At 44.4% G+C, this 25,639-nt stretch overlaps 1 protein-coding gene across 1 annotated transcript in view; it reads left to right on the forward strand.

The window, feature by feature from the left end:
• The window catches only part of LOC105451192 (protein ovo), a 25,588-nt gene extending 1,047 nt beyond the window's left edge, over positions 1-24,541 (forward strand). Inside the window, exons 2-10 of the mRNA XM_011691491.1 lie at positions 13,829-14,253; positions 16,266-16,767; positions 17,835-18,402; positions 18,623-18,894; positions 19,327-19,595; positions 19,962-20,099; positions 20,285-20,584; positions 20,781-20,939; positions 21,130-24,541. Coding sequence (XP_011689793.1) covers positions 13,829-14,253; positions 16,266-16,767; positions 17,835-18,402; positions 18,623-18,894; positions 19,327-19,595; positions 19,962-20,099; positions 20,285-20,584; positions 20,781-20,939; positions 21,130-21,240 — 2,744 coding nt within the window. The 3' untranslated portion in view covers positions 21,241-24,541. The remainder of the gene's footprint in view (positions 1-13,828; positions 14,254-16,265; positions 16,768-17,834; positions 18,403-18,622; positions 18,895-19,326; positions 19,596-19,961; positions 20,100-20,284; positions 20,585-20,780; positions 20,940-21,129) is intronic.
• Positions 24,542-25,639: the final 1,098 nt, after the last annotated feature.

Raw genomic sequence — 25,639 nt, forward strand, 5'->3', positions numbered from 1 at the left:
CTCTTCCCTCTCTCGTCGGACACCCTTTCTTTGTGGTGTGCCTGCCGAGCGAGAAAACAAATAAAAGGGAGAGAAAGAGGAAAAAAAGCGTCCTAAAATGTTACACTTCTGCCGCAGGTGCGATCGTATTTTGGGGTACAGGTGCGATTGCAATTCGTATATATATATATATATATATACCTCGATTCCGGGGCGCGCGTTATCGCGCAACGCGGAACGTTGTGCGGGCTTTCTTAACTTTTGTGAATCGCATTATGCTAATTATTCGCGTTCGGGACTCATTACGCAGTCCACGCGAATTCGACAGCTCGCGACGTGTATATATATAACGACCCCTCCTACCGATACCGTATCCGAGTAAAAAAAAAATATAGCCGAACGTTAAAAATATACCGAACGTTATCTCTCCTAATGACTCGCGACACCCTTTCCGGCCGCTGGCCGCGACGCGCATGTTAGCGTTTCTTTTTTTGTCGTCTTTAATGTGTCTCTCGGTGATTCACTTGCCACGCGTTTTCCAACGCCGCTTGACATAATCGACAATACGCCGATTACAGCACGAGAGAGAGAGAGAGAGAGCGAGGTTAAAAAAAAAAAAGGTTTTCTCGTCGGCGATCTGCTGCCGCTCGGCTGCCGAGTAACGGCTGACCTTTGGCAGCCGGCGAACTTGTCCGCGTATCTGTGCACGCCACGTGCAGTTAATTATACGAGTCGCCACTTTGTGCACGAACGCCGCGTGCGCGCGCGCGCGAGCGCGATTGCATAATGAACGTTTACGTCGTACGAACGGTTTCGTCGAAAACAACGGTCATCCTTCCGCGCGTCAGCCGCGCGCCGATGAGGAACGGTATAGTGAGTGAACGGCCGTAAAGCACCATTGCAATTTGCTGGCCGTCGCGGATGTGCTGCATGCACGACGATGTGATGCCTGTCGACGCAGTTGCACCAAGGCCGGCAAGGAGCTTCTGCGGCGCAGAGAATTTCGAAAAGGGCAGCCCGCGGTATACTCCCAAAAGGACAAAAAACACAATCGCGGTGCACGATCGCGGAGCACCGAGGTTTTTGCACGTTACGTCGTTTTACCTGCGTCTCTCGCAACATCCCCCTCGGGTGCACACTTACCTATCGTTATCGCGTGTCGTTACGTACGTATAATGACTTTTTTCGTCGTTCTCAGCGGCCGTAAAGATAAACCGCGGTTTGACTAATTGCGTGAAAATCGCCGTGCTCGGCGTGCAGTCGTCGCGCGCGCTGCACCGTTCAGTTACATAATTCACCGCTGATTTTTCGTTCGGGGGGCCTCTATTAGTCCTCGGGCGACGGTCTAGCCGAGAGAGGTCGATCATGGGTGGTACTTTTACAACGGTATAGTGAGTAGTAGGTGGAGATGTGGTCCTAAAACTGGTTTAGGAAAGTGACCGGGGCGGCTCCTCCTTTTATTCCTCTTCGCTTTTTTTGTGTAGTGCTCACGCTCCTCTCCTCCCCTCGTCATCCCTATCTTTTGATTCTTGTTTCACGTCAGGCTCCTGCGCTCACGAGACCACGAATGATGCGCAAAACGTGGTGTCGATGGCCTGCTACCCGGCGATCATCCGTGCGCTGTCGCAGGTGCACGCGTTATTTTTTTTTCTCTCTCTCTTACTTTCTCTCAGCCGTTTATCATTAATTATATATGTTAATTAAGCATTTATTTTATATGGAAGCGATTTCGTTCTCGACTTATCGTCATTCCGGCTCCGGCTGCCTTACTACTTTGTCACAATCGCCATTTTTTTCTTTTTTAAGTGCGTGACCGATGCAGCCGTGCAATTAATGCGACGGCGTCCAATCAAGTGATTCATTGCCCCTCGAATTTAACGGCTCGCGTATAAATCGACTCATTAGATATACGTCGCTTAGGAGAGCCCTTTCGTTCGTGCGGCAAGCGCTCGCTGCACGGCTTGCTCGTCGTCGTCGTCATGCGATGATAAATATCGTTATCCTTGACGGCGGCGGGAGAGAAGAAGATTCATCGTCGCGCGTGCATCGCCGGTCGGGAGATCGTCGATACACGTTACGTAAACGGCTCCTCCGCGTGTCGTGCGCACGTGTATTAGTTTCATTTGCATTTTCCGCGTTGCCGATCAAACGGAATCCAGGCTGACGCGAGATTGCGATGATACACCGCGCGCGCCCCCCGTTCGTATAATAAATCGTATGACGTTTCCTGCACTCGCGCCACAGCGCGCGGCGATGGATAGAGTCGACACGTGTGTACGTTTCGATGCGCCGCGCGCCGCCGAACCGGAGATTTCAATGCTCGCCTAAGCGCGATGCGTCGCGCTTCGCCGTTCGGGCGGGAATAAAAAAACTTTTCTCCTCTCGACGATTCTCATTCTCTCGTGCATTAAACGAGCGCGTTGAAGATTCGTTGTCTTCCTTTCTGCTGAAAGTTTCACATACGAATTCACTGAATACAATTCAATATATATGTAATTTCAAAGAAATATTTAATTATGTTTATGTTAGCTTTCGAAATATTTTTTGTTTTTTTTAATGAAACAAATTTCTACGAAAATTTAGCTTTAAATCGCGCTTTTTCAGCCTCGAATGATTCCTATAAGCTTCCTGCGTTGCTAAATATGAATCGTAACTGCTCATCAAGTATTTTCTTTGCGTAATTTTTTAGCATCTTTTCTCGGGAGATTGAGCAGACGTACATTATAATTTTCTCGTTTTTCTCACTCTTTCTCAGTCTTTCAACGTTGCTAACTTTAATAGGTACGTACATATAGGATCGACTTACGTGGCATAACTGTCCTGTAATGAGCGCGAACTTGGACGTGTCTGTTATGGATTCATGGTCGCGGCCTTAAAACGCCGTGGCGACTATATACTCTGTTATCGTTGAATGTCGATGAGTTTCGCAGCTGGTATTTGGCAAGTCTGTTAGGCAACGGAGCGCCTCCTCCCGTTAGAGAGCCGTAGGAGCCTTCGGTTTCGCGCGAAAGTTGCGCAACGCGCGACTCGCAGCTCTCCGCTGTCAGTGATCTCGGCGACGGCCAAGGCGACCGGCATTAGAATCTCTCGTCATGGCACGCAGCCGGGGAACGGTGGGGAAGAACGATGGATAGAAGGACGTAGACCGACCGAGAGTCGCTGACTAGAAATTCAACACGGTGTACGGAACTCTCCTAGCATTCCCCGACGATCTTATCGTAAAGCGACTGAATTCAGGCTGCTATTAAATTCGAACCCTTTACTCGGTCTTCTCTTTTCCAAATATATAAAATATATCTGCATTTTCTTACGAATTTTCTGTAAGTATTTCTGTTTGAATATGGAAAAAATATTTCAATAGTGTATTCGAATATTAATATCGGACAGTATACAATGTGCTGATTTATAACTTTTTCTGCAACTTTTCGGGTTTGAAGAGGAGAGAGAGAGAGGTGATATACTTAGATAATTTATCCCGCAAAAAATCCTCGCGCGCATGCGTGGTTCTTTACCTTTATAAATGCGCGGTATTACTCACAATCAGGTGCGCTAGATACATGAATGCTAATTAGATGCAATCAATTATTCTTCAACCTTTTTTTAAATTTATTTACCAGACGCTCGATCAATTAAGACGATCAATTAAGACAAGACTGGAAGTCAGCGGGGTTTCCGCAGGACTGCTTACACTTCACGCGATCACGCGCGATTCCGTAAACACACACATTTTACAAATTCTTACGACCGGACTGCGACTTGTGCATTTTTCATTTTCTAAAGCGACGTGCGTACTACTTTCAGCACAGGCGTCATGCAACTCTTTCTCCGAAATTATTTCTCCGCGCTTATACGATCCTCGCTTAACCACTAGAATTTTAGAATGCGTCGTCCCGAGCCTGATGGTCGCGTACCTCGATCGCAACGTCACTCCGTACGAAGCCTGTGGCGATGTGCGGTGCGTTTTATGCAATTGCGGTGCGACGCACGCTCATTCCACTTAGCCGACGGCCGCGCCAAAAGAGGATCGCACTGTCGCACCGTGTGCGTGTGGAATGCGTTAAATTCGACGCGACAAAGGGAGTTTAGCACAGGGCCGGCGCGATCAGCCGCGTGAAACTAGGCGGCTTATTAAACTCGTGAAATAGCATTACGCTCAACCGAATACGTTCGTTATTATCGTGCGGCGTTTTAAAAAAATGTTCATCAGCGTTACGCTACATTTTCAGTGTTTTTATTCAAGCTACATATATGTTCAATTAAGGAAATAATTATTATCACGTTTCCTTGTCCATGAAATTAATCAGAACGTACTGTATTTTGAAAAGAATTTTTTTTAATTGTTGAATTAATTGAAAGCAATTAAATAAAATTAATTTCTGATTTTTATAAGAAATGTCGCAATTAAAGGAAAATCCGTTTTTCTCTTCAAAATCAAAATTTTTTTCAATTTATAAAGATTATTCTGCTCTCTCTATCACGTCATTTTGAATCTCCAGAAATTTTTAATAAATCTTATTTTAAAAATATCAAAATTATATCACTACTTTCCAAAGACCGACTTGTTGAGCAATAGCTTTCAAGTAAGAGTACATTAAAATCTTTTAGCCTTGACATTTTGTACTCAGTTAAGCGTTAATTAGGTAGCAGCGTATATACGCGAAGTTAAGGCAGATCGCAATTTCTCGATTTTAACCGACTAAGATTTCGACATAACGTTTCGGACAACATTTCGAGGAGGAGGAGGAGGAGGGGAAAGAAAGGAATATTCGTTCGAAAGAGAACGCCGTTAACGCAACGTACGTATGTACCGCGCGCCGGTAGATAAATACTGTTACATCCAGTGCACATACGAGCTTTAACTGTCGTTGACACGCAGGTAATCGCGCTCAGTGACGCGCACCTGTTGCAAAGGCTAGTACACCAGGATGTGCAGTCATTGCGACGAATTACAATGCATCGCCCGTAAGCCTCGCGATGCGTGCATGCATGTCTAATCGTACGCGCTCGTCCGCGCGCGCGCGCGCGTGTGTGTGTATGCGCGCGCACGCACGTGTGCGTGTTGTCCGTTCACATAGGGGTACGGGTCTTCGTGGTACCGTGACATACGTTGAAAAAGGAGGCGTGAAATTAAATATCCGACAAATTTTACATATACGTTCCTTTTCACGTACTGTTACCAAACATTAGGCACGCCACAGAAATGTAAACTGATTTATTCCGATTCGGACACTTTATTAGTCTGATCGATATATATATACTTTTTTTTTACCTTTAAGTTACATACATAGTGATTTGAAAGACTGCGTTTTTCGCAATTTTCGATTTTACGCTCACAGAGGATCATCGTTCGAATTATAACTCTCGGCCCATGGTATTTGTATTTTGAAAATCCTTGATGCCTATACGCGTTTTGGATGAAAGTATTGCGAGGTTTAAATGGTTCCCGAGCGTGAGTACGTCCCTGAGGCTTAACGCAAATCTTGCGGAACACCCCGCAGACACGTACGCCGAGGTCCACCGGTTGAAACGACACCGGACTTCACGTCGCGCGCGCGCGGGAAGGGGAACAGGTTCGACTCGTCGTCGAAAGCGCCGCGAGCAGGTACACCTCGGTGCGTACGCCATCGCCGTCATCGTCGTAGATGCTGGTGTGCACGCACATACACAGCACACCCCGTACACAGAGAGAGGACGATGAGGTGTACGGCGGCGGTGGCGGCGGCGGCGGCTAATGGCGCAAGAGGGCCGTGACCGAAATTCTTTCCGAGCAAGGGGGCCAAGTGCAGAAGAAAAGAACGTTGAGCGCGATAAATCTCGCTCTACACTAGGCGCTAGCGAATCGGCGCGATCGTTTCGCGACGGTGAATTATCGCGAGCGTGGCTATTACGTGAATAATAGCGTCGAGCGCCGCTCTCATCATAGCGTCGTGGAAAACGTCACATTGTAATATCGATGTCAATTCAACCAAGCGTGGGTAGAATCGTGGTGTATGAGCGCGAAAGTTGCTTCTCCCTCGGTGATGAAAAAGTCAATTTCAATTCGCGACATCGCTGATTGCATAGTTTACACTGTTTCTCTAATTACTTCAACCCGTCTTCAAACCTATTTATTTAATTTATAGATTGTAAAAATTGCGACTTTAATCTCTCGACTGAGTTACGAAAGAATTGGGAACAAAGTAAAGCTGTATATCTCTTTCAGATTTTTAAGTATTGGTGCAACAAGATTTGTGTTAAAGTCGAGTGCAAAATTGCAACGAGATCGAAATACGAGATTTTTCACAAGCTTGAATATACCTTTACTTGTTCATGTAGAAAATTTTTTAATAACTTTTTTTGTAAAGAGCTTTAGTTTTCTGGCTATATTTGATACAGTTGCCCGATGGAGAACTCTCGGTGGAGAAGCTTTTTGCATTAACCTGATAAATTATTTTGACCTTTGTTCCTGTATAATTGCACGAGCTATTATTTCCAAACGATGGCGTAGTCTGCGGTCTAGCGCTCCAACAACAAACAGCAACCGAATGACACCGCTCAGTCGCGACGATTTTGCCACGGTCTCTGATCTCCCGTCTATCTGTTTGAAAAAAAAAATCCAACGAAATACCACGAATGAGACCGCCAAGGTGGTTTTGCCGCTGCCATTTTCCTGCTACTTTAATTAGAGAGGAATGAAGTTACTGGCAGGCGCACTGCCTTATAAATTAATACCTATAGGACGAAATCAATCACGGATTAATACGTCGATCGTTTTAATCGCTTTTTTCAGTTTGAGAAAGATAAATCGGCAACGCTCGGTTATTAATACGCGTTTCGTTGTTTTATAATGTTTTTTTTTTTTTTTGACATTTCTACTCTCGGATGAGGCTTAAATCGATTTATAATTCTGAGATAATTGGACGCTCATTATGCAATACGAACGTAAAAACGTTATACAACCGACGTTGAATTATGCGAATAGTTGCGTATCCACTTGAAATCGCAAGATAATGATGACGCGTATACAGTAATAGTGTCCCATAGCACGTTACTGGTCGTCGCGTTTTTTTTTTTCGTCGCCCCTGCAAAACGATTATCGGTGAGATTTCTCTGGAGACCGTCCGACAATTCGTACAATTTCATTGTGTAAGGATAATTGCGCCACGAACAAAACTCCCTGGTGGATGCGACTTTTAATTTGCGACATCGCGTTATAATACCGAGATTCTCCCGGTATCTCGAAATACGTCGTACAAAAAAAAACCGCTATAGAAGAAATCAGAATTTAATTATTTGAATTTTACTACGATATGAGGCACCTATAGACGGTAGTTGCGAAAATCAGAAACAAACGTTACTAACAGCGCGAGTATTTTCCATACAGATTTTCTCGATCGTCGCAAAAAGGCTTGGAAACAATGCCGCCGAGAGGTATCGGGCGGCCTCGATTCACTTCGTCACATTTCATATGGTGTATCGGTGTCGCGTTACCGATATACTTAAACGAACAGAAATACCGACACTTTCCTTCAAAAGAGCAATTCCCTGAGAGAACCAACATTGTGCCTTGTCGCGTTGTTGTGCGATCTCCGGCGTTACGGCGACACGCTCGACCGGCCACGTCGGAGTTGCACCGGTCTTCCCCCACTGCACCGATCTTCTCCTCCTCCTTCTCTTCTCTCCCTTCGTTCCTGAAACCCTCCGGCGCAAAATGCAGCGACCGGCGATTTTTTTCACTCGCAACTTTTCACCGAGTGCCAAGGTCGAGCGAGAAACGTCATCGTCGTCGTCGTCGTCGTCGTCGGCTAATCGATCTTCCGCTCGACCGTAGAAAGGACTTTCTGAAGCGTGCAGGCGTTACCAAGCCGTATACAGACGCGTGTATATACGTGTGCACGTGCACACACGTGTGCGTCGCGTAGCGCTTCTAGGAAGCGCGGAGCTCGTATGTGCGCGATGCATTAACTCGCGGATTCGATGCATTCGTTACGCCGCGCCGGCAACGATCGTGCTGGCGCGGCGGGAATCGCGATGGAAAAAACTATTCGCGATCGCGCACGTCGAGTCGGATTCATTTGCGATTATCGGGACCGATAAGAACCGGACGCGTGTAATTTGGGAACGACCAGCTACACACGCCGCGCCGACAATTTGCTCCGAAATTAAGTCGCGAAGCGTCGCGTTAAGAGATTTCCCCTGATGTTGGAGATAGCATAAATTAAGCATTAAGTCACGCATATATACGCGCGGCAGGACGGCAGGTAGGTCGGTGCTGCGAAAAGAACACATCCTGGTTTGATGAAAATCTGAGCGTCGCATCAAAATTAGAGATTCGATCGGAAATCTGGATAGGAGACATCGATTTGAAACAATGATATATTTATCGAATAATTTATTTTTCGCTACACAGTCTAAATAGTATCAATATTTTATCACTTTATATTATACAATCACTTACAGTGATTGTACTTTTTTAGATTACGTACTAAATTACGCCCGCTGTAAGAAAGATATGTAAAATTACGTGAACAAGTGTAAGAATCGCACATTTATCACGTATATGCATCTCGAATATAAATCGTGTGATTTTTACACTTTGCTCACGTAATTTCACGTATTTTCTTTACGACGTGAGAAGAGTGTAAGAATAGTAAAAAAGAAAAAAATACATAAAATTGCACATGTGGTAGATGTAAAAATAACCCGAAAATATATACAATTATGTCATTAAATAGTGTGAATTTTGCATTTGTTTGCATAATTTTACATATCTTCATTTTACAGTATTCAAGTATTCTAGATCGATGATTCAAAATCATTTCACTGACCCTTTAAAGACTCTTTTTTTTTACATGCCTTTCAACATTTCGCTAGCTCTTTTTAATCTTCCGGAATTTTGCACACCCTGATTTCTAATTAATTATGATTATGTAATCGCAATTAATGCATAAATATGCATTTGTAATTCCTATCGAAATGCATACCGCGCTGCTCTAATATGGTCTCGCTTAGCGGCGGCGTTCCCGCGGAGAAACCCGCATTTTCGCTTCTGCCGCGCGCGAGAACGCAACGCGGAACGCAGATTGCTCCGAACATGGAAGCGCGCGGATTTCGCGCGCAGGGTGAAGGGAAATACGCGCGCGCGTGCCCGCGCGCACCGCACGTGCCCATTACGTAAAGCGATCAAGTGGTCGCGTATATACCTACGGTGTCACCTTGCTGTCCGCGCGCGGCGACGACGACGACGACGGCTCGACCCACGCACGGTACCGCTACGCAAACGCTACGCAGATACCGCGCGCGCGTGGAGGCTCGCGCGCGCGAGAGACCGTGCATACGGGATGTCGCACTTTCTCGCGCGATCGTGAACGCGCGTCTCGGTTCGGAATTCCGGGGCGATGTTTTCCCGCCTGGCGTCCTTGCCCGGAATCTCTTTGCGCTTATAAAAAATATCGATTCGTCGTCAATCTGAGATGATCCGAGATGAGACATCGATGCGACGATCATCGGATTCAGCAGTAAAAGGACAAAAAAAGAAAGATTTCGGAGAATAAAAAAAAAGAGCTAGAAAAAATTTTCAGAAAGATCTTGTAGAACGTATGGGACACGCGGATGTGAAAACGTGGTCGTTTCTTCTGCAAGCTTAGCGGAAAAAGAAAAATAAATCAAGTGAGGGAACGCGTCTCTCGAGATCGAAGCGCGAGATTCGAGAAAACCTGCCATGCATAAAGCCAAGCCTGGGTCGCGACCGGGTTCAGGCGCAGATCCTGTTGCGAGTTCTCTCGCCCGGCGCGGACGGTGCATCGTCAGCAGCATCGTCTCGGGGCCTTTACGCCTTCATTGGCCGTTCGTAATATCTGCTCGATCGAACGAAACGGCGCGGCTTAGCCGACCTACTTACGGCCGACCGCTCCCTGCTCTCGAGAAGTCCTTTTTTCAGGTTTTTCCTTTCCTTTCCTTTCGGACTCCTGACACACCGCGGCGCGGCAACGCGCGCGCGCGCGCGCCTTCGACATTTATACCGCCGTCGCGTTTATCTCGCGCTTATCTGCATACAGACCAGAAACAATGTGTCGGATGATGAAGTAATCGTTGCGTTGCATTATATATACATGTATATGTATATATACATATATACATTTCGCGCGGGATTTACGGGTTGCCGTAAACGTCATAAAGCCGGTGTTTTATCGCCGGTCTTGAGAAACTGCCAGTAAAAACGTTGATAGCTGAAGACTCCAACTTGTATTCCACACACCCCGCACGTTAGACGTTGAAGTTAATGCCGCGGTATATCCCAAATGGCAACAATGTCGAGGGGCGATATTGCCAAGGTGGTGATTCGGAATCAAATTGGATTAGATCTTTTTTTTTTGTTTTAATTTTGCGCGTCGCGAAGTAACGAATTCCTCGCACGAACGTCGATACGCGACGACAGGCAGAGTCACGAGGAGCAGCCAGTAGTCACGCTAAACGCGGCCCCGGGATAGATTCGACAAGCGCCTCAGCCTCGTAGTGGCAACGACCCCGAGAGAGGCCTCGTATAGATCAGGAAGTGTACTCGGGCTCGTTCCAGCACGCGCTCCCTGGGTTTCGCGTTGGGGAATTGTGAGGATTCAGTCGTTGCGTCCGAGAGCCCGGGCATCGATCTTCTCCGCTCGATCGCTCCTGAGGCACTCCGTTCCGCGAGCGAGCGCATTCGTCTCAGCACCCTTTCGATCTGGCTGGCAACTGCAGCATCGTTTATCCGAGGGAACCGAATCGACGTCTTCAGAGACTTTAAACGATGCTGGTATATCTCGCGTCTCCCTGTATCTTCTCACATTTTATCGAATTCTCTTATATTTCAGCGTGAAAAGTGCTTATTGATTGTAAGATTGAGGAAATAATTATTTCGAAAAAAGAAAAATTAAAATATAGAAAGCGCTTACAATCTTTCGCTAATTTCTTTTGGGATGGATACAATTAAACACGAAGGTGAATTTATCGCTAATTACAAAACCGACTTGGTTTGTAGCGGGGCTATACGTCTCGGGTCCCGATTTACCGGAATTTTCTTTGCCGTCCCGATCCCTCTCGGTCGATCTCTCCTCCTCGTCTTCTTCGCTCCGCGAGCAAGAGCCCGTTCCTCTCGATTCCGACTCGATGTACCGGTTCTCATTTCATTTTCTTTCTCTTTCTCGCTGTCCGAAGGGGAAAGAGAAGCGAAAGGAAAAATGAGAGACAGCGAGAGAGAGAGAGAGAGGGAGAGGGAGAAAGAGATAGCGCGCGGACAAACGGAGAACCAGCGCAGCGGTGGAGGGAACCGGACGGGGAGCGAACACGACGGAGAATCGGGGTAGGAGAGAGAGAGAGAGAGAGAGAGAGAGAGAGAGAGAGAGAGAGAGAGAGAGAGAGAGAGAGAGAGAGAGAGAGAGAGAGAGAGAGAGAGAGAGAGAGAGGGAGAGAGTCGAAGATAGGCAGAGGCGTACATCGGTACCCCGGTCACGACGATTGCGCCGCAGGTATTTATAGCGCGGCCGAACCTGTTAGGGGGATTTGGTCAGAGGAACTCACGCACGCACGCACGCATGCACGCATGCATGCACGCAGCGGGCGATTCTCTTCACCCGAAGGTTGCCCGACGAACGGAACCGCCATTTTGGTGCCGCCTCGCCTCGTGGTGACCGCCGCCGTAGTCTGTTACCTTCGGGGGTTCGGCCGTGACGCAAGCGATTGCGCAAAAGATGTCGTTAGGCGCCTCGTCTAACTCGTAATTTCGAGGTCGGGGGATCGCCGGCGGTTTGGTTTGATTTCGAGCTCAGGGACGAGAGAGTCTCTTTCGAGAGGATCGTGAAAAGAGCGTCCTCCCCGAGGACGCCGCGGGGGCCGTGGGGATTTAAATTCCTCTCGCCCGATCTATTCCGACCCACTCTCGGAATTTCAACGGGACGGATTCTTGGCGGATCTCTGTTTACAGCAGCAGCAGCAGGACTCGTTAACTTCTTGACTTCTCGTACCCGCATACTCGTTAATGATTTTGGTAGCATTAAGATCTTGGTATTTATACGCGCTACTTTTTTAACGATACACAACATCAACGTCGAGAAATGTTGATTGCAAATAAAGTTTACTGTTATTATACGACATTTTTCAGCGAGCGGAAAGAATGTCGAGGTGTAATATACGATATTGATATCCCCGAAGATTAATCGACGAGACTTTTCTTCCTTCAATGTATTTTCTATAATGATCTCAGAATAAAACACGGCGTCCTCGCGCGGATAGTTTCCTGGTTTGCCGCTCCAACGTTATGATTACACAGTGTCCTCGTGCTCGTCGAAAAGTACTCGATAAGTCGCGAAAGTCGAGAGATTGTACGCGCTGCATATTCAATAACAGATTATCTTTAGAATCGCGACAAAAATAATAAGTCACTGGTGCACACCGCTGCGCTGTGACGAAAAAAAAATGAATTACAAAAAATTGCTATTAAACATCAACTGATTGATGACACCAGCGACATTTCTCGTCTTGATTCATTAGTGATAAATCGTTGATGTAAAAAATCATTCGTCAATTCTTCAATTTCGATATCATTGCTGAGGATGATCGTGGGATAGAGCGGTCCACAGTGTCCGTTCGCTTTGGGAGAAAAATCAGCGGGAGGAGACGATCGATGCCGCAATTGATTGTCGTTCGCTAATTGAAGACAGTTACTCGTCGGTGTTACTCTGAGAAGACATGCTCGAGGAGAAAAGTGGGAGATCACGTACGCGCGCGAAGGACGAACGTACAAGCGACGCGGCCGTAGCCGCCATACGGTACCTGCGAATCCTCAAGGTTGCTCGTAAATTCAGACACGGAGAGCAGCGGGCCAACCGCCAATCGATGGTTTTGACCGTCGTCGTCGTCGTTGTCATTGCCTCGTTCATGCATTACGTATGCCGAGTCCCGATCGGCCTGCACATCGTATCGAGACTCAATTTCTGTCTCACCTTGCGTCGCACGTCGCCGTTTGTACGAATCGCAAATCCGTGTCGTGCGTTAAGTGCTAAGTCGTGCGAACCTTGAAACGGGAAGTTCGTTCAAATTCCAACCGTTCCCGGTTTATTGTACCACCGCACCGAAGAAAATTGTAAGACAACTAAGAGTGACAAGGTCGGATTTCTTCAGAAATACCTTCCTGCCTTAAACCACTTGTTTTCTGTTCGTTTCCTTCAAGGATTTTTTAGTTAGATTACGGTGAATATAATTTACTTTATACTAGCTAAAGACACTAGTGTTTAATCAGTACAAGTTTAGTCAATATAAATTTAAGTCGAACTTATAAATATGAATCATCATCGACGGATAGTCTAGTAGTAGCAAATTAATTCATTTAGCTAGAATATTCAATTGACAAGATTTGTAATATATTGTGATATATTTGTGATATATTAAAAACTTTTTTGTCAATTGCTGAGTATTCATAAATAATTTCTTCAGATTTTTCTCAACTCATGATAATATATTATATTAATGAAGAAGGAATTTTAGAAGTGAGTCTCAACACAATTTTCCAATCTATTTAAATAATAACATGCGAAAAAACTTAGTTTGCCGTACTGTTCAACAAAGGACAGATTTAGATAAGCTTACTTATTTTCTTTCTTTAACTTTTCCGCACAATCATTCACAATTGGAACATATAGGATACAATTGTTGATCCCATCAGGAGTTTTACTCTACTTCTAGAAGTAAAATTCCTGGAATCATAATTTTGTCCTAGCTATTGTAAGTAATTGTGAACTAATGATACTATAATGCTGATGCTAGCTTTAGCCTAATACTCGTAGAAATGTTAATGGAAATTTCTTCCATTAACGAATATTTTTCTTTTCAACAATAGATCGTGACAAAACCGATGATGATCGAGCGACAACGCCGGAATCTTTACGCAGCAGCAGTCCAGCTCCGTCGCCGTCGCCGCCGCACCCGTCGAGCAATGCGACCAGTCCGCCTCCAAGACGATTCATCTCCAGCATCCTCGGCGGCGACGTACCGTACGGTAGCAGGCGTCACGTGCTCACCCGGGCGGAGCGTAAAGAGTACAGTAGCCCGCCGATAGCCTCGGATGATCCACCGCAGTTCCTGTCAAAGTCGGAGAAGGTCGCATTACCTAGGCCGCAGACACCGCCGAAAACACCCCGTGTCGAGCCGCCTACAAGGGTTTCCGTTATCCAGAGGGTGCCGCCTCAAGGTATCTCCAGAAAGGAGGAGAATAAGATCGAAGTCGAAAGTGTCGAACCAATACAGTCGCCCGAACCAGAACAGGTAAATCGAGCGTTATGAAAAATGATGCTTTAAAAAGCAGGTTTTAAAAGGTTTTGATGGATGAACATTTTTCGTGAATATGTCTAGACGCGTAAACATCTAGAACGATCTCGTGCGATCGTGGATTTATGCCTGTTTTAACTTAATGGATATGATTAAAGTTCGACTGGAATGATTTTGCACGTTGCATCCAGTTAAAGCGTTTCATATGTCTTGGCTTATTGAAAAATAACGAATCTTAATAATAATAAAAGTATTATATATAAGACATTCAAGTACGTCCGAGAAAGAGTGGCCGGGAGCCTGTTATTAGGCTGATACAGTCACACTTCGTTAATTTCGACAGGATTTCGTTAACCTCCTCGCGCGATGCCTCATACATTATGCATATCGACAAAGCGAGATAAAGAAGGGTGAGGAAAATTTTGCACGGTATTATGCGTAACATTATTTAACGTGAGGTTCTGACGAGCAGTTTCTTACGATTTTGCACGCAGTCGTTTTTCATTGAGGTACGAAAGCCTGGTAAATTCTATGAAAATGTGCACAGTAATTCGCAGTAATTTCACGAATATACGTTATGCGAGGAGGAAAAAAATAAACGAATGTAAAAGTCTATTTGTTAGGAGCAGATTCGATTTTACGTTGAAAGTTACGAACGATCGTGTCATATATCAGACGATGTGTTTTGATTCAAGAAATGTTCATCTACTAAATTTAATATTAATATTTAGAGTAAGAAGGGAAAATGGAGAATTGTGATAGATATGTGTAAAAAATAATAAAATGGAAAGAGAGGGGAGAGAGAGAGAGAGAGAGAGAGAGAGAGAGAGAGAGAGAGAGAGAGAGAGAGAGAGAGAGGTTAAATTAGTACACGGAGATTTTAATGCCTGGAGGAGAGGCTATGGAAAAGAAAGAAGAATAGGTGTGAGAGAAAAGAGTCTGTATGATGAAAAGACTGACTGCAATTTATTAATCTCCGATGTGCCTAATACTAACGCTTAATAAATCATTGCATCGCTTATTGCACTCAACATATCTCTCACGTTATTTTTTATGCTTCTGCCGATTGAAAACAGGTCTATGGATCCTTGTGTCTATGATAAACGTTAGTATTCTCTTTTCCTTTATATTAGCATTTTCTATACGTGTTTAATTTTTTGGTACTATATATAAAAGAAAATCGGATACACATATTATAATGATATATAATATAATTAATTAAACTTAATTAAAATGATAATAGTCCCAAAAATTAATATTTTATATTTTGTTGTATATTTAATGGCATTGGATGTATTTTATAAAATACTTAAATTCCCGTTTTGTTATAATTTCATATAGTTAAGCATGTAAATGCATGAACGAATAAACACACGTACATGAAATGAAAATATACCAAAAAGATATAATATTTATCTATAAATATTATATATATGTATACATTTTTTTGTTATAATTATATTAAATACTCAATAAAATAAAGTCTTTTGGAAAGAATACGAATCTTGATTTAATATACAATTATGTATTTAAAATTATCAATTGTTTATTCTGTTTAGTTGCAATTATGTCTGTAAATTGCATAATTCACTTTTTTACTTTTTTCATTTTTTTTACATTTTTATTAAACTTCATTTGTATTTATATATCTAGTTCTAATCAAATATTTCTCTTTTTTCTCTTAACAGCGCGTAACATCTCATCAATGCAATCTCATCTTTTAACACCTCATTGTGTGCTTTTGAAATAATAACAACCGATTTTACTTTGGTGAAACACATACTCCCACCAGTGGTCCAACCTTCAGTTGGCAGCAATTTGTATCAGTAAAAAGAGAGAAAGAGTGGGAGAGACGCAGCGATGAAAATGTGAGAAAGGGAACGTGAAGAAAAATGTGTAGACTTGGATATTTTTTTATAACGATCAAAAAGAGAACAAAATAAGAATTTTAAAAATTAAAAAAATTGAGATTTCACGCGTGTGAGCAATAATATTAATAACAATTTCAGGAGCAGCCCATCGACTATGCGGTGCCGAAGCGAAAGGAGGAGGACGAGGAGAAGTGCCGTGACGGCGCGATGGCGTCCCGCAGCCCCAGCACCTCGATCGCGAGGTCCCTGCTGGCCGTCAAATTGTCGGGTTCTCAGGTGGTACAGGCGGCTGCAGGACACGGCAGATCCTCGAACTCGGGCGGTTCCTCGGGCGGTGGTGGCAGCGGCGGTGCCAACAACTCGTCACCCTCGTCGAACGGCGGCGGCGGCGGTGGCGGCGGTGGTGCTATGATCGGCGGTGGATGCGGTAACGGGGCGATGCTCGGCGGCGGCGGCAGCGGCGGCGGTGGTGCTCTAGGCGGGGGTGCGGGTGCGGGCGGCATGCCTCCCGGTGGAAACGGCGGTCGTGGCAACTACGGCCCGAGTTCGCCGCCGACGGGCTCCCTGCCGCCGTTCTACGAGTCCCTGAAGGGCGGCAACAACCTCGCCAACTTCGCCAATCAGTACAACAGCTCTCAAGGTAGACAAAGCATGCGCCTTCGCTTTTCTCACTTTTACTCGCGTTTTCCCTCGCGTCGCGCGAACGATTTTCGATCCGGCTGTTGATTCGATAAGTATGTACCTCCGCCGCATTGAACTTTCTAATGATACGCGGTTGGTATTGCTAGACCGATTCTAGTCATTGATGAGCGCATTTCTGACATTTCTTGCAGGCAGATAATGATTTCTTTATGACATCTATTTAATTAATTATATTGTATATTAATTGATTAATTAATTAAAATACCAAGAGACAGAAGCCCTTATCTCTAGCTTTGTCTTGTTAATTTAATTTTTAGCTAAACTGACTAAATTCTAGTAGAATGAGATTTCCTCTTTGCCATTCTAATTTAGCTATATTCGTCGTATTATTTCGAGCGTTTACTTGAAATTTCGTTGTCAGTTGGCAATATTTATCTTATCTTGTTATTGAAAAGTTATTGAAAAAGACAACAAAGCGGGACATTTCCACAGACATTTCAACAGATCACCATGTGTTGTTTACATCTTTTCCAAATAATTTACGCCGATGGTGACCGTTCGCGATCAGTTTCGATTTGAGTTTTCAGCGTGCGGTTTAGCAAATTCTGTTATTCATGTCTTACAAAATTGTAATCGTACGTCCTACGCTTGGACACGTTGTGTGTCGAATTATCTTGTATATTCTTTTTTGTACTTATTACAGTTTCGTTTTTTGCCTGTATCTTTGTTTTTGCTCTTGCTATTATCTGTGCAAGATTTTATATCGTATTTTAATTAAATTGTCTTGTCTTTGGGAATGTCTGATGCAAACATTGTCTAGAATTGGAGAATGCGAGGTACGTCTTTTTTTTTCGGCATATCTAAGATATTACTTGTACGTACAATCGTGACTCACTTTAATTAATCAAATTATTGCGACACTTGTTCTCGAAAATGTGACTTTCATAATGCATAAATTTATCACACGATATCATTATTCTTTCAAATCTGAAAAAAAACCGTGTTTAATAGCTTATAAAGATTCATAGATTTTGCTGGACTGTCTTAAATCGTCTGTCGTTTCAGGAAACGCGTATCTCACGCCATTGACGGCCGTCGGGATCGACTGCGATACCGGTCAGCAGGACAACTCTCAGCACGCGCAATACAATGCGCAAGAGGGCAAGCAGTACTCCCTCCTTCAGAATGTGTGCGCAAACGTTTGCGCGTCCTACGGCCTGACATTCAAGGAGGAGGAAGAGGAGCTGGCGGGCTACAAAATTCAGCCGAACGACCTGCTGTCCGCCCAGTACGGCGCCTACGACGTCACCGACACGGGCATGATGGTGGACATGGTGACCGGCACCATGGTGGTGGACCCGCTGCAGTTCACCGCGGCGACATTGACCTTCAACTCGCCGTCCGATCACACGGCGCTCCTCGAGACGCTCAACGACGCGGCGGACCTTCTGTTGCCCAGGCTGCAGACCGAGGACGGCGGCAGTGATCTCCTAGACGAGTCGCTGCACTCGCCCGCCTCGACCGGCAGCAGCGGGATCGGTCAGGACGCCGGTCAGATGACTACTCCCGTCGAGCCCAGTGTCGATCCTTTCCCCGAGCACAGCATGGCCTTGACCAGAGGCTTTGACACGAGGTGAGCTCACGCTCCCGACTACCGTGAGAAACGCGGTTCGCGCGCGCTCGTTGATTAACTAACACTATCTCCCCCCGTTGCGCCGTTCGCCGTTTTGCTTTCATCGCCAGTCGCGTCGTCGAGTTTAAAAGCCGAGTACCGTGTAATACCGAATGCCAATCGTAAGTTTCAATCGGATAAAATAACATGTTGATGATGAATCGCGTGCCCTTTTCCTCAGACACTATACGACCCCGCAACACTTTAACGCGTCCAAGCTGGCGGGATTGAGCTACGCAGCCGGTGAGAGCTACCAGTCGCTTCAAAAGGAACGTCCGGAGCTTGCGTTGCACGTCAATCAGAATCACCAGCATCAGCAGGACCAACAGCTGCAGATTCAAGTGCAGCTACAGCAACAGCAGAAGCAGCAGGCTACGTCGCCGCACCAGCAGCAGCAGCAACAGCAGCAACAGCATCAGAGTCTTCTAAGCCCCGGATTGAATTTCAATAACGGTAAATTATGACGATTGCGTAACTATTACTGAATTAATTGATCCGTTCCGGGATTTTAACACGAATGAATATTACACAGATAGCAATACTTATTGTTAGTTCTAAAATTATGCTAAAATTTAATCAACATTTTTTATATTTTTTATATTTGAGACATATAATTATATGGAAGTATTTAAAAGTAAAGAAAATTAAAAAGAAAAGTAAAAAAAGTAGTACGATTCATCGATAATGAAAGATTTTTATAATTCGTTGATTTAGGACTAATGAATATTACACAGATAGCAATACTTAGTTCTAAAATTATGTCAAAACTTAATAGATTTTTTATATTTGGGACATATAATTATATGGAAGTATTTAAAAGTAAAGAAAAGTAAAAAAAGTAGTACAATTGTTCGCTAACGGAAGATTTTTAATTCGTTGATTTAGGACTAAGGATTAATACCGCGCTAACGGTTCGATTGTTTAATCTCGAAGGTTTAGAGCTAGACTCCGGTAGCAGCGTAGGCGGAAGCTTACCCAGCCCCGGCACCGCGAGCTGTTCCCTGGACGGCGCCTCGACCGGCACCTCACCGTCATGCGGACTGGGAGAGCACGCGCACAGTCCAGTCGTATCACCCACCACAGTCGCAGCCCAAGCCGCCGGATCAGTGGGCGAGCCGCCGCTCTCGCAACGGGTCGGTGTACTTCATCAAAGGGTAAGCTACCCAAATTGATCCAGGCAAAAGCATATATTTTCGTTCCGCGGATATTAAATTACCGCCCGGAAGCGGGGGGTTCGAGTTGGCGACGTCACGTCGGGATGTCGTCCGCGATACTATTTGCGGGTTCCTCGAAGCTTTCGAATTTAATCGAATTGTTCGAGCAAGCTCGTGGATCGGTGTCCGAATCCTGACATGAGATCGACGTACGAGAGACGATAACGAGTGGATCGTTAATTTCCACTCTCGCGCGCGAATTATGCAATGCTCACAGTCAATTTGAGTGCTTCATCCGAACGTTCATCTTCCGATCGTCATGAAAAACACAAGCGAGAATTAACGTCTATTCTCATCGATTCGTAGCTGGGTTTACCGACCGATTGTCAACTAGAATTTGTTAATGGTGGTCACGGCATAAAGAACCCTTTAGCCATCGAGGGTCAGAGGCAGGCGACGGCTACTCGGGATGAAGAAAGAGCTAATCGCACTCCGCCTAGCAAGGTAATGCTGCTGCTTTGTGCGAACATTGCGTTAGCTCTGCGCAATCTAGAGGCATGGCATTACTAGAGACGTGGCTGTGAAAATCCATAATACGATTCCATTGTATATCGAATCGCGAAGCCTGATGCCGCAAGATTACATGAAGTCGTTGCAGGGTAATAACTCTTCGACCCTTTGCTCAACAGGACGACGATCCTAATCGCTTCACCTGCCGCGTGTGCAGCAAGAACTTCAGCCTTCAGCGACTGCTCAATCGTCACATGAAGTGTCACAGTGACGTGAAGCGTTACCTGTGTACATTCTGCGGGAAGGGCTTCAACGATACGTTCGATCTCAAGAGGCATACGCGGACGCACACGGGCGTACGGCCCTACAAATGCTTCCTGTGTGAGAAGAGTTTCACGCAACGGTGCTCGCTGGAGAGTCACGGCCAGAAGGTCCACGGCGTTCAGCATCAATACGCGTACAAGGAACGACGAGCTAAGGTAAGATTCATTGAAAGCAACATCTTGAAGAAAAACTAACGTGAATAAGTTTCTTTTTTCTTTTTTTTTAAGGAATTTGAATTCTATAAGACTATAAAATAGAGCGAAGCAATATTTTGCATCTATTATTCCAAGATTCTCCCTATGGTAGATATTTTTTAATTTGTTATTCTCACGCGATATGTCTGTTCGACAGATGTACGTTTGTGAGGAATGCGGACACACGACGCACGAGCCCGAGGTGCATTATCTTCACCTGAAGGAGCAGCATCCTTACAGCCCGGCGCTACTGAAGTTCTACGACAAGCGGCACTTCAAGTTCACCAATAGTAATTTCGCCAATATGTTGCTCCAGGTGGGCACAGACTCCGCATAGACACGATATTAAAATGTTTTGAAATTCGTGTAGGTAGAAGATAGGTAGCGCGTTGATTAATCGACTGTCTGGGTAAATAGGATGGCCTCGAACGAATAAAACAAAACAAAAAAATACGTAGCGCGGTATACAAGAACACGAAATTGTTCTTGTTGATGTAACTCTTCAGGGTGGCCTGTTACAACGGGACTCACGGAATACGGACAGCTGTGGCCTTGCGGAGCGACGAGAGATAGCCTCGAAGAGCAGCGGCGCGGCGCACCAACACACCAGCTTTTAAAAGTCCGTCGAGAACGAGAGTTCCGGGCGAGAGGCAGAGAGACAAAGATAGAGAATGTGGCAGAAAGAAAGAGAGAGAGGAAAAGAAAGATGCCGATTGATCACGCGCTCATTCTTCAATTAGGCTGACGAAGGGAGTGACGTTTCGCGCGTAAAGTACCTGCAGGTGGCTCCCATTGCGGTGACACTGGAACAAAACATCGAAGTCCAGCGACAGAATCCGATTGAGGGATCGCGTGGTGATCTGTGATCAATTGGTTCCTGCCGCCCCTTAAATTCACGGGTAGAGGAGGCAGAGGACGAGGCAGCGGAAGAGGCGGAAGAAGAAGGCGTACACGGTATTTCTCTTATAGCTTCTCGTCGATATAATGAAGTTAAGCTTGCGCGTTATTATTTTCTTTCTTCCCGTCTCGATAAGGAAGACATTACCGTTTTACGAAGAAGAAATACAGATGTTCGTAGAAGAACATCTGTCATAGCGTTAAGTTGCAGTGTTTGTGACACTGCTTTATTAACGAAACTTCATTAACGACGCGCCTCATTTTTAACGATGAGAGCGCGTCGGATGCTTAAGCTCCAACGATCGTTCCGCCAGATCGTTCTGAAGAATTACGTATTGCGGACGCTATAAAATCTCGCTTCTACCCACTTCTATCAGGGGGGGACAGTGTCTCGAATTTCTTTATTAAATGCCCTTAGGTCGTTTCTTCTTTTAGTTATAATTTTAACTGTGTAACAGATTAATTTATAAAAAAAAAATATATATATATATAAAGAAATCCTAGAACTGATAATAGATTACAGGAGGATGCATGGGACACAGATGCACGTATACGTACGCACATACAAATACACGTACACACGTATCCTGATACACACAAATCGCATGTAGTAGAGCTTAGATGATAAATATTAATATCGTGGGCCGGGGGCGTGCGCGACATCGAGCAGACCCAAAGACTCGGATAGAACGTTTCAGGAATGCCGATCGTCCTCGGCGAGCGCGCCGAGGCGGGAGTAGAGTGCGATCACACGGAAGACTTTTTTTTTTTTCTCAGAGATGTACGGCGAGTTACGTTGCTTTTCGACTCGATGGGCGAAATGGGGTTCTTGACGTCGCGATCGCCAAGGGGAGAGGGGATTCCTTCGGATCGCGGCCTTCGTCCTGAAGCCTCCATTATCTTCGATCGACCGGGGCACCGGAATCGAGGGGTGCCGCGTTGCTTGAGATCGTCGGGTGTCGCGGAAAAAAAACGGGGCGAGATCACGTCGGCGGAGTGACTCTGCGCTGTACCGTCGTAGTAGTAGAGCTCTACCGGCGACATAGTGGAATAATCGGGATAATTAAAAACGAACATTCCTCCCGCGCCGTTAATGCGATCGACGATTTTATCCTTGAGATGTTCGATGTTAAAATCCAATCTTTCGGCCCTCGAGGGGGATGTTCCAAGTCGATATTTGTCACAGCGAAACGATACGCCGCGGTATCGATTTTAGATGAAAACTTCGGTTTTTATTATCCTCATTTTTTATTATTTTTCTAAACGCCGGTAGTGCATATACATACATATGTATACATATATACATGCATATATACAATACTTTTGTAGTAAGTTCCCAACCGAAGTGCACTTTGGGTAATCTGTGATATGATAAGAGTAACAAGACAATCCACTTGCTCCTCCATGCACCGGATTTCACTTTTCCGCTCTCTTGTGCGCTTGTGGTTTTCTTCTTTTTCTTCTTCTTCTTTCAGGGTCGGGTAGGAGGGTAGGTAAGGGGTAAGAGGAGGGCACGCACGCCTCACACATGTACACACATATGCGTGGATATGCGCGCGCGCACACACATATACACACAAAAACGGGATTCGTGCAATTCTGAGGTGGCAGTATCTTGGATCGGGCGACAATCGATATATTCCGCTCGATTCCTTCCGTCGCGGACTCCGTCCGCGGAAGTAGCACGGCTCGCGACTTCTGAAACTTGGGATACTCAGACGGTCGGTCGGCGAACTCTAAATCTCTCGGGAGACCGGAAGATTAACCCTTGGAAACGCGATGGTCACAACTCTCTCTTTTTTTTTTTAACACAATATTGATCTGATCTGCCTGTTGGTTTCCATCTTCGCATCACGTTCGTTAGCATAAGAATTAAGGAATTATATCTTTCAACGATAACGATATCTATCTTCGTTACTTCAGTCTCCTTCTTTGTATTTATTTGTACCATAGGTCAGTTTATTTTATTATAGAGTTAATGATGTACATATGTACATAGGCTTGTTCATGTCGTCCTCGTGGCATGCACGGGACTCGAAGTGCGCTTGTCAAAGGGTTAAAAAGGGCCGCGTCTCGGCGAGCATATCTTCGAAAGCGTCGATTTTTCGATTTTTCAGTGAGAGCGATAAAGCGCTTCATAAATGTCCTATGGGCATTATGGGTCATCCATTTTTACGTAGAATATAAATTCTTAGGAAATTGAAAATTACGATAATATATATTATCTATGGCTTGTCTCAGAAATGTAAATTGCAAATGCCAGGAATCTAAATGGAAGCTATAAACAAGCGATAAAAAAATCTGCTCTCCTTCGATTTTTATTATTATAGATAACATTCTAGTTTGAATTGGATGACGTGTAAAAAGTTCTAACTAATTTCCGGTGACTCACTCGTGGCAACTTCAACATGAAGCGATCGCTTCACCTGGCTCATTATTCTTTCACATTTCTTGAGCTACTGATAGCGTCCTAAGCGGAATGATTAAAAACGTCCTCATTATATATGGTATAAATGTTGGAAAATTTACCTGTGCTTAAGATTGAATTATAGATCTGTCTCGGCTCGTCGTGCGAAACGCGCCCGCCCGTCCGCGGGTCCGCCCGGTTAATGCGCTGAGAGAGTTCGACAATCTCACTCGAATGATGTAAATACGCGTATAGGATTCTTATATAGGCAGACTATTGATACGTATTTAATTCTCACATATATTCGCATATTCGTTTTTTTTTTAACCCACGGTTGCCTCGGCATGGGCGTTGATGCCGCCTCGCCGTGAGGCGCTCATCCCTATTGTAAATAGTTCTTCATTCCAGCGGCGGAAACGGGTACCGGTTAGCCTGCGATTGTCAGTATGCTTACGACAGTAATGTACGTACGTACGATGTACTTGTACAGCGAACGCGCGAGGACTGGGAGGACAGGAGACCAGTACGGTTTTCCTCGTACCTCGGAGCGAGAAAATAGAGGATAAGACAGTACTCGTCAATCACGCAAGTTAATACGTTACGTAATTTCATTCTTCTTATTATTACTATTATTATTTTATTATTATTATTAACAGTATACTTTAAAACAATAACGACTATCTATGTTTCCACTACTATTTAATTTACGCTCAGTATTGTCGCAAATAATAGCACTTAACTATACATCTTCAGCAAATTTATCGATTTGACTATCATCTTAATTATTTTCACTCTCTTTGCTCTGTTGTTACTTCGATATTTGCAAACGCTATTTCATTTTCTGAAGCGTCCAGCTCTTTCATCCCTAGTACTTAATAATCTGTCATCATCATTATTATTATTATTATTATTATTTTTAATATTATTATTATTTTTATTATATCATTATTATATTATCATTACATGCGCTGAATGATAAATTTAATTATTGACTTAAAAATTAATATTATAGATAGTTCTACACATATGCAGGATATACAGCCCGATGCGGAGTGCTTCTTAATTATATGAATACTTCAATCCAGAGATGAAGAATAATAATATATGAGCATAGATTGTTTAGGCTTTATCTTCGGAGTTGTAGTAACTTAGGGAAAATAAGATTAATACAAATAAGCGCGAAACAGAGCCTTATTCGATCAAAGCGGGTCTTGATGTCTAATAGGAAAATGGTGCCTAATAGAAATTGGTGCCTGATAGAAAATAAGATTATTATTAGATATACTAAAGTGTCATTCGAAATAACGTAATATAATTGTAATGTGTATACGTATATCTTATTTCGAGTCGCATTTTGAAATATATCTGTGTATTTACTTTGATTGAAGTATTGGCGTGTAATTAAGAGTCAGTCTGTACAATATTTATCAGATTGTCCGGTTGCAGAAGCGATCTTCTTTGCGGAACACACGAGAGACGAAGATTATGATTGGGGAAACATGTTACGGCATGGTGTACAATTTGCCCAACCTATAAGGATTTAAAAGTATTTTATCTAAGAATTACTGATTATTTTTGTGAAATCACAACAGAGTTGTTTAAAGTAACCCTTAAGATTCTTCACGTAGTATAAACATACCTAATTTCTCAAAACTGTCGGAAATCTTAAATCGGAATTATTTAAATGAAATAAACTTAAACAGCATGGAACG

Source organism: Wasmannia auropunctata, unplaced genomic scaffold (genome assembly GCF_000956235.1).
Source record: "Wasmannia auropunctata unplaced genomic scaffold, wasmannia.A_1.0 LD336053.1, whole genome shotgun sequence".
NCBI classification, from domain to species: Eukaryota; Metazoa; Arthropoda; class Insecta; order Hymenoptera; family Formicidae; genus Wasmannia; species Wasmannia auropunctata.